This window comes from Solenopsis invicta, chromosome 3, assembly GCF_016802725.1.
Source record: "Solenopsis invicta isolate M01_SB chromosome 3, UNIL_Sinv_3.0, whole genome shotgun sequence".
Lineage (NCBI taxonomy): Eukaryota > Metazoa > Arthropoda > Insecta > Hymenoptera > Formicidae > Solenopsis > Solenopsis invicta.
In genome coordinates, this window is record NC_052666.1 from 32223174 (window position 1) to 32237517 (window position 14344).

Below are 14344 nucleotides of genomic sequence, written 5' to 3' on the forward strand. Positions count from 1 at the left end.
ATTTACCGGAGCGATCGACGTACCTACATATATGCCGATCTCACCCCGAAGCGCGGAGCTAGCTTCTACCTGTCTCTTCTATCCGTTCGCAAAGAGTTTGTGGATAAAACGATTTATGGAACATTCGTTATTTTTTTAAGGCAATCTTCTACACGTAAATAAGAAAATAAAGGATCGGGCGTATACATAAAAAAAATTCTCCCTTCTCTTATATATTAAACAATATATTGCAATAGAATCTTTCAACAACGTAACAATATTTTTTTTTAAATACAATATGAATCATTTGCGACTCGTAATATAAGGATAACTCTTGGTAAGATCCTTTTACGTATTACTACTCCTTTGTATTTTCTTCAACGGGCGCTTTCGTTCCTCTGGCATTCATCCTCGCGGTAATATTAAATGCTTATTAAAAAGTGCAAGTCGGTAGGTAGTTCTCAAGGTACAACAATACGAGCACTGCGTTATTTCTAGTTATTGCACTTTGCTCCTAATTTCCCTTCTAACTTTCTTGACTATGCGTATGAATTCTTTATAAATTTTTTGTTTCTAATATTATGTACATAATCGTAGTAACATTTTTTTAAACAATCTTTTGATTAAAATAAATGTATACTTATTCGCGTTTAAACTTACACAGACACATTTTCTATTCACATAAATATATCTGATTATCCATATCTACCTGATTATTCATATTTGCCTAAATTTTTTCCACTTATATTTAGGATCTTACATCACTTACGAAATTCCTTTTATAAAAGGAAAAATTAGGAAAAAAATTATTGATTCGTTGGAGCCGTCATGGTTTTCATTGTTGTGCGTAACCAAATAATAGCTTATCTTTACATTAATCATTTACAGAAGTACAAAAGTACGTTCCAAAAAAAATGATTATGCTTTCTTCACTGATATATTATGTATGTAAAATATAATTATCTCCCCTTACCATGTAAAATATGTATAAAATTCCATGTGCATAATAGATTTTAAATAATCTAAATAATCTAACAATCTTTCTTTTCTTTAGACGTATTTGAGCATTTTGGAATCTTGTACTCTGCTCCGTATTATTTAATTGTAATCACAGTAGAACGAATCTTCATCCGGTTGATAATTTGACAGGATAAAGATACTGTCTAAGCTTTATCTATCGCAAAGTCACCCTTTGTACCGCCCGTCTTCGACACCAATTCTATACCGTATATTTGCATCGTGCCGGGATTAGCCGCGTACTTACACATATCGTAGATTGTGAGAGCCGCTATGCTCACAGCGGTTAAAGCTTCCATTTCAACGCCGGTTTTGCCGATACATCTGACCTCTGATGTAATTTCGACTGTGTGCGATTCCTCGTTCAATCTTAAGCGTACGTTTACATAAGACAAGGAGAGCGGATGACACAGTGGTATGAGATCAGACGTACGTTTCGCTGCCATGATACCGGCCAATTGAGCCACCGATAACACGTCACCTTTCTTTATATTATTTTCCGCGATTAAGTTGCTAATAATAGGACCTGTCTTCACGAATCCCCTTGCTATTGCTACGCGTTTACTATCGTTTTTCGATCCAACATCTACCATACTCGCTTTACCAGTTTCATCTATGTGCGATAATGACGAATGCATTCTAATACTTGCATTATTTTTAAGATACTTGGAATATAGAAAACATTTGTACTGCATCGACGCGATGTTACCCATTTTGTAAGAAAATTTTTTCTTACGATTTTCTGCAACGTAAATACGTTGTAAAATTAGTTCTAAAAAGTTAATACTACATTAATATAGGAATTTGAGAGCTTGCGATAATGTCTGTGCGCGTTTCGACAAAGCCGAACGTGTTTTAATATAGTTAGTTAATTATCATAATCCCCATATCAATTAACCCCCAATCAGAATCATTGGCCTATTTTCCATGTGAGTGAGATTGAACATTCCTGAAACACACGTGTCACAGCAAAGATATAAACTTGATCGGTTTGTCGATACTGCTACAGTTTATGTAAAATAAATAGAGATAACGAGAAAAACTCGAAAGAGAGAAAAAAGCAAAATTGAAGAACAAGATTTTTAAATGATTAAAAATATTTTTACAAAGACTTTTTAATAAGAGTTGAAATTCTATTGTGAAATACCGCGCATTCTTGCGGCCTTAATCGATACATATGTAATATACCTGCGTGTTGTTTCTGTTTTCGCGCTACTGCTCCTCGTATTAAATTCTTAAGTGCATCTTCCGAAGTTCCATTTCGCAGAGCATCTCGAAGTGAGACCTCGCCTTTTCCTTCAAATAGGCATACCTTCAAATTTCCATCCGCCGTTATTCTCAAGCGATTACACGAATCACAAAAATGTTGACTCATTGACGTGATAAACCCAACCTGTCCTACAAATCCTGGCACATGATAGGCCTACCGAGAGAGAATACAATGTACAATGCAATCTCAAGTGATACAACTGCAGTATTTCCAAGAAACAAACCTTGGATGTGTCATTGGGCTGATTCGGCAGAGCTTGGAACTCGGGATATTTCTTTCGTATTATCGCTTTCATCTCATCGAAAGGAACCATCTTATTTTCCTTCCACTCGTTGCCTTGAAACGGCATGTATTCTATAAAACGTACGTCGATAGGCCTGTCTTTCGTGAAATTGATAAAGTCAATTATTTCATCGTCATTGCGTCCTCGCATTATCACGCAGTTGACCTGATCATCCAAACAAATTACAAACAAATTACGTAAGATATCGCAGTGTATATAATAATTTGTATTTAAAATTTATATAATTTTATTGAATTACTTTCACGGGATTATAACCAAGCTGAACAGCGAGATCTATGGAAGCCATAACTCTTGCCCAGCCTTTTCTGCGAGTGAACAGCTCAAAGCGTTCTTCTTTCAGAGTGTCTAGTGATATATTGAGCGCATCCAACCCTGCTTTCTGAAGAGCTGGCAATTGACGCGTCAGTGTTAGCCCATTTGTTGTAATCGCAACTTGCTCCAAATCTTTCAATTGCTTCAGTTGTCCCTAAAACGCAAAATTGTATGTTGTAGAATAGCTTTCTAAAAATGAATTAGTGTTAATCAACTACAATATTGAGAAATAGACTTTACAACAATATCAATGATATCCTTTCGAACTGTGGGCTCGCCACCGGTCAAACGTATTTTACGCACTCCTTCTTTGACAAAAAGATCCGCTATCTGTATTATCTCATTCGTTTTTAGAATACCTTCCTTCTTGGTTAATTTGACTCCCTCTGCAGGCATGCAATATGTACCTGTAACGATAAAAAAATATAGTATTTTATGTCGTAACAGTCATCAAATTCAAAAGAAAACCATACTTTGTATGACTTTAAGAAAAAGACTCACAGCGAAGGTTGCAACGTTCCGTAAGGCTAATCCTGAGGTACGTGTGAACACGTCCAAACGTGTCTGTAAGTATCCCACGTTGTTCATCCTCCCGCAACTTGATTCTGAGTTGCTGTAACTGCAATAAACAAAGATGTGTTTGTTAAAAAAAAAAAAATACTTCAATTACCTCTGGCACATAAAATCATCATAAAAATAACTTGCGCTTTGACAAATGCGACAACGCTTACCCGAGACGTCTCCGCGATTGCAGCAGCTTCCGTCGACGCATTCGCGATACCACGAAGCTTTCTAGTAAGAAGTGACCCCCGAAACATTTGTAGGGTTAATGAACTCTGGAGACTAAAAAAAAAACGGAAGAGAATTGTTATGTCACCCACTGTCGATGTTACGTTCTCGCTCATGCATTAACGCTTCCTTTCATTATTACGCATCCTTGGAGCGAATAAAGCAATTACATAATCAACAATTTATAATCCCGTGACAATGGTTTTGTGTCTTTATCTAGGTATAGTATCATTCGGCTTTATCTGACGCTACGTCATCTGATATGTCAAACGCAGTTGAACTGCGCGCTCCAAACAACTCGAGGTGACTGAATCATCCTTTGCTCCCCTTTTCCACATCAACTTCAGTCACGCTCCATCGACTGCCACCTGTCAATCACCTGTCACACGTGCACGTCGCGATCACAGGCTGCAACCAGCTGCAACCTGTGACACGTTGCAAAACAGCTGATCGAAATGCTTGTGTCGCCACGTTGCGACTAGAGAGAAGAAGCAACTCGATTGGCATAAATACGGTCGGTAACAGAAGAGATCACAGTTACCTTCGAAAATCGTAAACTAAAAGAGAGGTTAGAAACAAATATTGAAAGAAAAACTTGATATTTCGTGCTGTAGAAAAAGAAGAATAAAATAAATAAAAGACGAAGAAATGTCTCTCTTTCCTGCGTATTCGAATGACAAAACTGAATCAACAAGTTGCGGTGATACAGGTAACTTATTCAGATCAATGTTTACACTGTAAAGACAAATTGTAGACAAATATTTAAATAATTTTTTCTGTTTCAAAATTAATATACTTCTTTGTGTTGTACGCTTTAATTTTAGATAACATTTCCACCGACTGGTTGTCGAATTCGAGTTTTCAGGCTCAAGTGCCTAAAAGGGAACCTCTCGACTTGTACTCCTCGTCAGAGGAGTCTTTACATGAAAATACAGACGAGTTTTCGTTTAGTGCAGAAAAACAATTACCACCTGAAATAATCTCTCAGGATATAAAGGTGCATGCAAGACAGAAAACCAATAAGAAGCAAAAAACAGAAAGGAAAAAACGTACACATGATAGTAAACAACATAAATCAGATTATGAGCTGGATGTAAAGAATGTATACTTTGAAGACAAGCATAGAGATAAAGGGAACAATAACATAAATACATTCTGCTCTAGAACGAGGCCATATTATGACATTAGTGAAAAATCTCTTGGTTACATTAAGCACAAGCAACCAAAGAAGAACTTGTTTCATAGATATTATATTAAAAATATTGATTCTGCAGAAACAACTAAGAAAAAAGATACAGTTATCAAGAAAACGAATAAGAAAGAGATTAAGCAAGACAATGAAGCAGAGGAAAGTGTACCTTCTTGGTGCAAGAACTTGGAAGAGGAACAGAAATGCAAAACTCAAGAATACAACGAACGACTGGCAGAAAATCCACACAATATTGAACTTTGGCTGCAATACATTAACTTTCAGGTATTTAATTAAATATTTCCTGTACTTTGGTTATTAATGACATCATTTTACAGTATGTATAACGATATTTCAATACAAATGTTACAGGACACATTGATTTGTTATCAGAGACATCAATTTACCAAAGACCTACAACGATCTACAGTATTAAAAAAGTTATCTATTGTTGAAAAAGCTCTCGAAAAAAATGCAGATTCGAAGGAATTATTAAAATTAAAGCTACGTTTTATGACAGAATTAACACCATCTGATGAATTATCAAATCAATTGGAGATATTAGTTAACAAAGATTCAGGGAATATTGTGTTATGGCAGCATTTTATCATGGTCACACAAGCTTCACTAGCAATGTGTACTGTTCCACGAGTATTAGATTTATATTCAAAATGCTTCTGTGTTCTGAGACAGCGTTCGAGAACAAATCCTACTGTATACGATGCACAGCTGCTGCGTAAGTAGATATCTAATTGTGATTCTTTAATTTTATCATACATTTTTTTTATATGTATATTTGATATATTATGTTTCTTCTAGATATGCTGTATCAATGTTTAATTTTTCTGAGACATACAGGACTATGGGAACAAATGTGGGAAACAATACGTTTAAATCTAAATTTGAATTTAAACTTAAACAAAAATAGTTTATCTTTTCGAGGATCTATAGATGAAAAAAAATTAAGTAAGTACATAATATTGTAAGTTATAATAAAAGACTTCTATTAAGCTCAAATTATTCAAATTACAGGAGAAATGTTTTGAGTTATGAATTTTGCAAAGGTAAATATAATGAAAAATGATGTATGTAATATATAAATAATAAAAGTAAAAAATTTAATAAATTAAAAAAAACTTAATGGGAGTCTTATGATACGTAACATGCCATTAAGGATTTATTGATTGTTAAATATAATAATCATTTTCAGTTGGAATGGAAGAAATGATATTGATGTCACGATTACCTCTAAATCAACTATGGCAAAGAACAGAGTCATTGAGAGAAAATTGTCATTGGATTAGCGTCAGTAGGGACGAGTTAGAATTAGTTGGAGATTCTAGAAGGTTTATTTTACCAGAAGATGTAGCAGACTTTGTACATCCAATTCTTTCTCGAAATTCAAACTTTCAAATGGCCATCTATTCTCTTTTGTGTCTTAAAGTACCACTTCTACCTTGTCGTGATCACTACATGAAAGTAAGTAAATTATTTTATTTATTAAATGTATTGCAATCTTTAAAGCATAGAAATATAGGGAATTTAGAAAAATGAAATTGTACAGTTATATAAATAGGAATTATAAAAAAAATTTTATATTTTTACAGGAGTTATTATTGACGAATTTTCATTGGGGAGTAGAATCTTTAGAAGTATTGCTTCCATTTATGTATCCCATGGTAGGTGAAATGGCTGGTCACGACCAAAGAAAAGAATTATTGAAAGATGTTCTCGAAGGACGTCTAACGTCAGGTCCTCAATATCTCAAGTTCCATCCAGCACAGGAACCTTACCTAGATTTTGTACGCAAAATATTTCATACAATCGCGGAAAGTCTACCCTCACTGCAACGAACAAGTGTATATGTCTGGTGGTTGCGATTGGAAAGGCTACTAGTTTTCCTCAACAAAGATGAACCTTTAAAACATGACAATAAGTAAAATCCATGTTTGCCTATATAATAATATAATAATTTTAATTTTGTATGCAAAATTAATTAAGTTTTTTTATTGCAGAGGGAAAAAATTGAGGGCAACGTTGAAGGAATTTTTAAAAAAGGATGAAAATAGAAATAATTTATATTTTTATAAGGAGTATGCTCTGATAGAACTGGAAATGGGCAGATTCAGCAATTGCGTGAACATTCTCGAGACTGCCATTCAGTCTCAAGGAACACGTCCATCTGCGATTACCAACGTGTATGAGAGGGCAGCGCTTTTCAACGTATATAGAACATTTATCGAGACTTTGCTCGATATTAGAACGTATAACGACTCGCACAGACCATGGATATTAAAAGTCTTTGGTCAAATGACACCTAACGAAAACGGAAATCAAGAATCACTGATTGAAGCGTATTTACATTCGTATGTACAAGACTTTCTGCGAGTTCCTTTCGATGAGAAGGAAAAGGATAATTTTTTCCTGTCGGATTTGGAATGCGACGCGATCGTATGCTACGCGTATTTCTTGTATATTAAAGATGGTGATATCCAAACTGTTGTCAACACATTGAAAAGCTGCATTGATCATTCCAAAGATTATCCCTACTTACAGGTACCAATTTAATATTTTATGATTAAAACGATCATTACTAATGGATAAACGCGTAAATTAAAACAATTTTATTTCATTGCAGGAAATGTTGTACGAAAGTCAAATTGCAATTCTGCAATTACATTACGAACGGACTCAGAGCATGCAGAATGTGCTAAAAGAAATCTTGAGCAGAACTTTAAATATATATCCGAATAACTTTTATGCTCTATCTGTATTTGCTGGCATAGAGGTAAATTATAACAACTACTATGTCTCTAAAAAATATCAATAATGGAATTAGAAAATAATTATCATTTCAGAGTGAATTGCCAACCTGGAGATTCAATAGTAGAAGCACTGAAATTGAACTGTGGCAAGCCATGGCAATGTATCTGGCTGCTCGTAGACGTATTGGTCTCTTAAAGAAACTTGATCAACCTGATGCAATGAATGCTGCACTGAATAAAATATTATCATTTCATTCAACACTCTCCAGGTATAGTATAATTATATTTTTGTAAGATGCCAAATTTATAATGTATAAGTACCATCATCTATATTATATAAAATTATTTTCAGAATACCATCGATCCGATGTTGCCCATTGTTATGGAGATTGTATATGCTTCTTTTACGCGAGCATAATTTATGTGAAAAAAAAGGAGAAGAGGTTTATCACGAGAGTGTCACGCAATGTCCATGGACAAGAAGTATTTACATAGATGCAGCTGAAGTAGCACCTCAACTTCTGACACAAATCCAAGATCTAATACGCGAGAAAGAATTAAGAATGCATGTCACACCTGAAGAATTGGATATTCTTCGTGGCTAATATAATTTTCTGATATTTGTAGGACAAACTATAAAATTGTATGACATTCCTTAATTTATGTTCTGATGTGATAAATTGTTATAGAAATATACCTATAAATTTATGTATAGCACTTAAATTTAAAAATATCCGAGAATATAGACAGTATATAAACAAGCTTTTTGCTTATTTTGCAATGTGTAAACTAAGAAATGTATAAATATAGCATTTTTTTTTATTTAGTGTATTATATTTAAAATCAATTATACTGTATTATATATACCAAATTTTGTATTACGTATATTCATATTGCATATTAATTATTTTTTTACATTAAATCTACATTTTATTTATTAAATGCAAATATCATGTTGAAAATATATACGATACCAATAATGTTAGAAATAGAAGATATTCACATCTGAAAGTCTTTGGTTAGATCAGTGACATGGTAAGGAAAATTGTGACGGTATTTTTCGAAATAAATTGTAAATAAGAAATGAAAAATAAAAGATCGTATTGTTTTGAATCAAGTGTATTGTTTTTTCATTAAAATAATTAGTAACAACGTTCTGCAAACGTGTACAAATTTTCAGTAAACAGAACTAACCTCAAATTGATAGTATATTAGTATATAAGCATTAAACGTCATCACATAAATTTTAATAATGATGAAAATAGAAATAAAATTCTTTTACAAATTATGCAAAATTAATTGTATATACGTATTGAGAGATACTTTTCATAATATTATTAAATTCTTATGTAACTTGTATATTATATGTACATATTGCATAAGTGTGTAATATAGGAATTTAATTACATAGTACATAAATATATATATACAGTAGCATGCAAAAGTTTCCGGCCAGTGACATTTTGTACTCTAATTTATTAAAAAACAGTTTAATAAAATTATCATAATTATCAGTTATGAGTATAAGATATATGTAATGAAATAATATAGTAAAACAATGATAATTATGAAAATTTTATTAGGCTATTTTTTAATAAATTAAAGTACAAAATGTCACTGGCCGGAAACTTTTGCACGTCATTGTATATATATATATATATATATATATATATATATATATATATATGTATATATATATATATATATATATGTATATATATATATTTATTTATTTATTATATTTATTGCAGTATTATGGAAATCTTACTATAAATATCAAATATGTCTAAAAAAATGGATTTGAAAGCTGTAGTTGTGTCTGGAGAAGCTCCAGAGTCTGATGACGATGCGTCGAATATTGTCACTGTATGTAATCTATATTACTGTGTTATGTTTCATACTGAATATTTTAATATACAATTAAAATGAAAAAAATTTGTCTATAATACATAGAACCTAGGATTTCCTACTATACGTACACCATCAACCTACTGCGGTACTATTATTTCAGGCGAAGCACCAGAATCAGATGATGGTAATTTTTGTTAATATTGATTCTTTTTTAAATTAAATTTTAAATAATATGTAATTTTTATTTATAGATCTAACAAGTTTGAGTAGTGTTAGCGGAGCAGTGGATGCCATGGCATGTCCTCCTTATACAGATCTTAAGATACCAAAATCTAAGAAAAGTTCTATCAAATATAATAGTTTGCTTCACAAAAAATTGCGTAAGTAATTTAATATTTTACAATTATGTATAATCACATTGTCTAATTTATTTCAAATTTATTTTTGTATTATCTATAAAATAGTATCAAGTGTCACAAGCTATTACATACGTTTAATAAAATGTTTACGAAACAACAAAGTTTTCTTTTGTTAACATTCGTTTATTAATATTACAGCAGTACAATGTGCGTAACTATAGCTAAACAGTATTATATAAGACTGTCTGTGGAATGTCAATAACTTATTTTCCAGTGATCTGTACCGCTATCTAACTTAATTTCAATTTACTGCACAGATATATTCGCATAATTACAATATTTATCTATAAGTTATACTGTACAAAGAATTTTCTTATAAGTTTTTATAAAACATCTTTTATGAAAGACATTAAATTATATCTTAAAACACAAAAACAATATATGTATATATGTATACGTATCGCGCTTATTAATTTTGAACATCATTTAAATTGACATATGTTAAACTTGAACAGACGAATGCAATGAAACCTTGGATAGAGACATTTTACAAATGACCGAGGGCGCGATCACGACCAGTGTGCAAGAATTGTCAGCTGTTAATCGACAGTTGCTGAGAAGTGAATTGGTGTTACAAGAGGCTGTATGTCAATTGCGTAACGCCTCCAGTCGTGTAAAGGACGCCTCCGACACTCTACATCAACTCATAAACGACAACTTCTTGCATTCCGTTAAAACTTAACTTATACCAAACTTATTAAATGCGTCTCTATTCTTAAGATATACATGTAGCAATGAATAACAGGTATGTGCTTAGTTATATATAATGCCATCATTGTGGTTCCGCGCATTAGATGCGGGTGTTAAAAAAAAATGCAATTTCCTCTTTGAGATCAAGGACGTTGTTGAGCATTAATCGATCTTCCCTTTAACTGGCAGTACTATTTAATGTGTTCTTATACTTTCCAACGCTCGTTTGTTTCGAGAATAGTATCAATCACATCAATTCATTATAAATTAATACCCTAAGATCGATCTGCAGAACCAAATTGCGCCTGATATTTAATATTAATGATACATACAATAAGATAGCAAATAGTTTGATACTTCGGCGGTTGTTTCGCCTTTTCACCCCCATAAATTTCAATCGCGGTGGCGCGATGAGTTCTAATATAAATATGTATAATGTGATTATAGTGTGCAAGAGGCGTATGTGTGATTATATTACGATATATATATATATATATATATATATAGTGATTATATTACGATATATATATATATATATATATATATTAAAGAAGGTCACGATATTGATACAGGACATTTCTGCGGAGAGTAGACATACACTTTCGTTACGATTTTAGAAAATGTATCGTAAATGTGTATCATACTTTGATTTCGTGACTTTCGAGGAACATATGACTGTAAATATAACATTGCTCGTTTAGATTATATAATCATAAAATTGGAGTAATATTTAGTACCTTGTACCTAGTAGTTACGTGTATGCATAGTCTTGTCAGAAACACCTATGTCCTTTCTTTGTTGTAAGTTTTCACGTGTTCTTCTTTTCTTTTTTTTATCAAATTTGCACAAAAGCACAATTTTGTTTGGTATCAAAGGGCTGATATCGACTTATTTTGTCGCTATTACGTCGCTAATGTTAGTGTACAATGAATTGGTGATCTCAATGGGGATGGTTTTCGTTTTCCCTATAAATTCAGTCTTAAATATTCCATCAACTTCGTTGAACCAAATCTCGGTATAACGTATCTAAGTACAAAAATCCCATAAACGAAACACATTGCGCTAAAACTTGATATGGCAATATCGCGACGGAATACACACTCCGAAACGTTATTCCCACGCGGCTTTCCTTCTTATGTATTATTCAGATCAATTAGTAGCTAAATTGCACATGTATAATTCTGCCGGTATAGCAAGGTATTATCTCTTTCATTTATGTTGTATTAAAGCAATTCCATACGCTCACTAAGGATGTAAAGTATTGCCAAAGCATAGTTGTGCCACTGAATCGTGTGTATATAGATTAAAAAAATTCTACAAAAAACTTAGAACTACTATTTTTTCTAAAACGCGAAACCTATTACTACTGTTATTATTATTATCATTATTATTATTATTATTATTATTGATATTACTAAATTGTTGGGCGAACGTAAACTACTCGTATTTAGTATCTCTGTACAGTGTCTCTGCGTTTCTTCATGTTTTTTGTACGCGAGAAATTCTCCTCGCTGACACAGCTGCATTCAGCTTGAGCGACAGGCGCTCGTGTTCTCAGTTACTCTACCGATTTGCGTAAATAGCAGCGATGGGCTCAATTCCAGAATAGGATCAGAGTTTGTTGTAGTTGGCGACCTTTATAGAATATGCGGCGTCGCACTCTATACATATTTGCTAATGTGAGGGCGCCCACCCCCCACATGGCCTACGCTCGCTCCATCTCACCACCGCTCGCGTACATCTGAAGGAGAGCCATGGATTCCTGCGCTTGCCGCTTCTCTGCCAAAAATCTACCTGAAGCTTCCTTCAGCTGTTCGAGGAAAAGTCTGTAAGAAGAACAAACAGAGAAATTAATATTGCTGTCCTGAGACAATTACTTGATGGGATATTATAATGCAATGTTTTGATAATATGCTATCTTAAACATTAAAGGTGACTTCAACTAAGTTCTCTTTTCAATTAATTTAACTATTAACTTATCAAAAACTTGTACTTTGCTGGCATAAATAGAATCATTAATTTCCAATTATAATTTTTTATTTTTTATTGCTTGGCACAATTAAAGAAAGATTAAACTAAAAATGACGAATCGCATAGTTAGAAAAAACTACAAACATTTTCGTCGGTTTTTTCGCCAGAGTCAATCCATCGCTTACCTGTCAGGCACTATGTCAGCTAAACTGTCAGGATCCATGTCGCTGAGTAATTCCAAATCATTTCCTCCCAGGAGCGAGATATGCGACGGGTCGCCGTGCAACGACGACACCAGGGGCTCGATGGGCGTTCGCCGTCGTCGAATTTTGTCGACTCTTGAAGCATCATCAACGTTATCCATGTCGTCCACGACGATGTAACGAGACGCCGTCTTACTGCCACCCGCAGCGATCCACTTTTGATCACCGTGCAGTACCATCAAGCTCGTGTTCCTTTCTAATGTGGCGAAATATTCCTCATCATCTACCTCTGTTCCTGTAACATTTATCAGCATGTGCAAATACGACTTCATCCCTTATAAAAACAAAATTACAGTGACTGTATGATTCTTATGGTAAATGTTCTTTAACTAATAATTCTAATATATCGAAGAGATCTAATAATTACAATTTGTTGCAGCATAAATGATCTCTTACCATCCTGTTCAAGAACGATCGTCAGATCGGCGTCTACGGGCAATGACAGTCGATTGCGTGCGATGTTGATCAGCTCCTTCAGCGACGAGGCGGTGATGCCCTTTCTTCGCTCCCTGGTGTGATCAACAATCTTGTAAGGATTGCCCAGCCCCTGCGTGACCGCGGTTGTTTCTGACATCTTTCTTCTTCACAGTCAGTAAACGAGAATGAAATTCAGCTCCGATAATCGCTGGCGATTAACTCGATCCGGTTTCAATTCGGTGTCTCCAAACTCTCTATCCCCCTCTCTCTCTCTCTCTCCCCCTCTTTGGAGATTCTCAACGCCCAGTCACCGTCTAAGTCAGAAAAGATTTATTCTCTCGTAGAGAATTGACTGCTGTTAAGGCCTGATTCTCGTTGCACATTAGTTGGTCCGTGCTTCGACGATGCGTCGGGGGAGATTCGAGTGACCCGCGCGTCCGACGATGACAGGGACACGAGAAGGAATACGCCCTTACGCGTGAGAGATGTAACGAATGTAACTATGATGAACACGGGGTGTAGAAACACTGCTTATTTTTTTTAACGTCGAAGTGTCATCCCTCGACGATGATACACCAGACTGCAATTGTATCGCTATTCGACGATTCTTCGGATAAAAATTCGTATCGCACTCGAAGCAGCAAACAGGTATGAAAGGGCAGTGCTCAGGATCGCGCTGGATTGACCTGGAGGATCAACGAGGACTTGAGCGAGACCTCCTTTTTCTCTCCTTCAACAATTCACGCGGATAAAAAAATCAGTGGAAGGCGGAGGCAGCGGCAATTGTGCGACGCGCGACAGAAGGAGAGATAGAATGAGAAAAAGAAAGAGAGTGATGTATGTGTGTGGTGCCTCGAGTGACTGAACTGACCGTGTGTCAACCCAACACTGGGTCAACGGTGCAACTACCCCTTCTATTTATACCCCCTGTAGACTCTCTCACAGGTATATACGCGCGAGCGAGAGACACCCCGACACAGCATCTACCCCACCCACTTCTGCCTATTCGTCCAACCCTCTTGCCGTGCCACCCCTACACGGAAATCAATAACCTACCCCACTCCGGTCGCAGCCGCGCTCATTTTTTATCAGCGCGACGAGACGAGAA

General features: G+C 34.6%; 5 protein-coding genes across 5 annotated transcripts; 2 read left to right on the plus strand and 3 right to left on the minus strand.

The window, feature by feature from the left end:
- Nucleotides 1-203: 203 nt before the first annotated feature.
- LOC105204618 (cyclic pyranopterin monophosphate synthase-like) lies at nucleotides 204-1745 on the minus strand. Its single transcript, XM_011173763.3, has one exon. It carries the CDS (start codon nucleotides 1707-1709, stop codon nucleotides 1143-1145), a length of 567 nt encoding a protein of 188 aa, XP_011172065.2. The 5' UTR covers nucleotides 1710-1745; the 3' UTR covers nucleotides 204-1142.
- Nucleotides 1746-1804: 59 nt separating this feature from the next.
- On the minus strand, nucleotides 1805-4086 carry LOC105204617 (molybdenum cofactor biosynthesis protein 1). The gene is made up of 7 exons (XM_039446785.1): nucleotides 3614-4086; nucleotides 3384-3501; nucleotides 3123-3289; nucleotides 2809-3036; nucleotides 2490-2714; nucleotides 2185-2419; nucleotides 1805-1945 (listed from the first exon to the last, which is right to left on the minus strand). The coding sequence occupies exons 1-7, from the start codon at nucleotides 3785-3787 to the stop codon at nucleotides 1890-1892; spliced, it is 1203 nt and encodes a 400-aa protein (XP_039302719.1). The 5' UTR covers nucleotides 3788-4086; the 3' UTR covers nucleotides 1805-1889.
- Nucleotides 4087-4120: 34 nt separating this feature from the next.
- On the plus strand, nucleotides 4121-8386 carry LOC105204616 (nuclear exosome regulator NRDE2). The gene is made up of 10 exons (XM_011173760.3): nucleotides 4121-4380; nucleotides 4496-5145; nucleotides 5233-5596; nucleotides 5680-5826; nucleotides 6071-6339; nucleotides 6468-6796; nucleotides 6876-7416; nucleotides 7499-7648; nucleotides 7719-7894; nucleotides 7978-8386. Exons 1-10 carry the CDS (start codon nucleotides 4320-4322, stop codon nucleotides 8228-8230), a joined length of 2940 nt encoding a protein of 979 aa, XP_011172062.2. The 5' UTR covers nucleotides 4121-4319; the 3' UTR covers nucleotides 8231-8386.
- Nucleotides 8387-8539: 153 nt separating this feature from the next.
- Nucleotides 8540-10823, plus strand: LOC105205970. The gene is made up of 5 exons (XM_039446792.1): nucleotides 8540-8660; nucleotides 9377-9491; nucleotides 9579-9660; nucleotides 9728-9856; nucleotides 10351-10823. The coding sequence occupies exons 2-5, from the start codon at nucleotides 9408-9410 to the stop codon at nucleotides 10575-10577; spliced, it is 522 nt and encodes a 173-aa protein (XP_039302726.1). The 5' UTR covers nucleotides 8540-8660; nucleotides 9377-9407; the 3' UTR covers nucleotides 10578-10823.
- A 597-nt stretch (nucleotides 10824-11420) lies between these two features.
- On the minus strand, nucleotides 11421-13453 carry LOC105204620 (DNA fragmentation factor subunit alpha). The gene is made up of 3 exons (XM_011173765.3): nucleotides 13216-13453; nucleotides 12742-13054; nucleotides 11421-12411 (listed from the first exon to the last, which is right to left on the minus strand). Exons 1-3 carry the CDS (start codon nucleotides 13391-13393, stop codon nucleotides 12291-12293), a joined length of 612 nt encoding a protein of 203 aa, XP_011172067.1. The 5' UTR covers nucleotides 13394-13453; the 3' UTR covers nucleotides 11421-12290.
- Nucleotides 13454-14344: the final 891 nt, after the last annotated feature.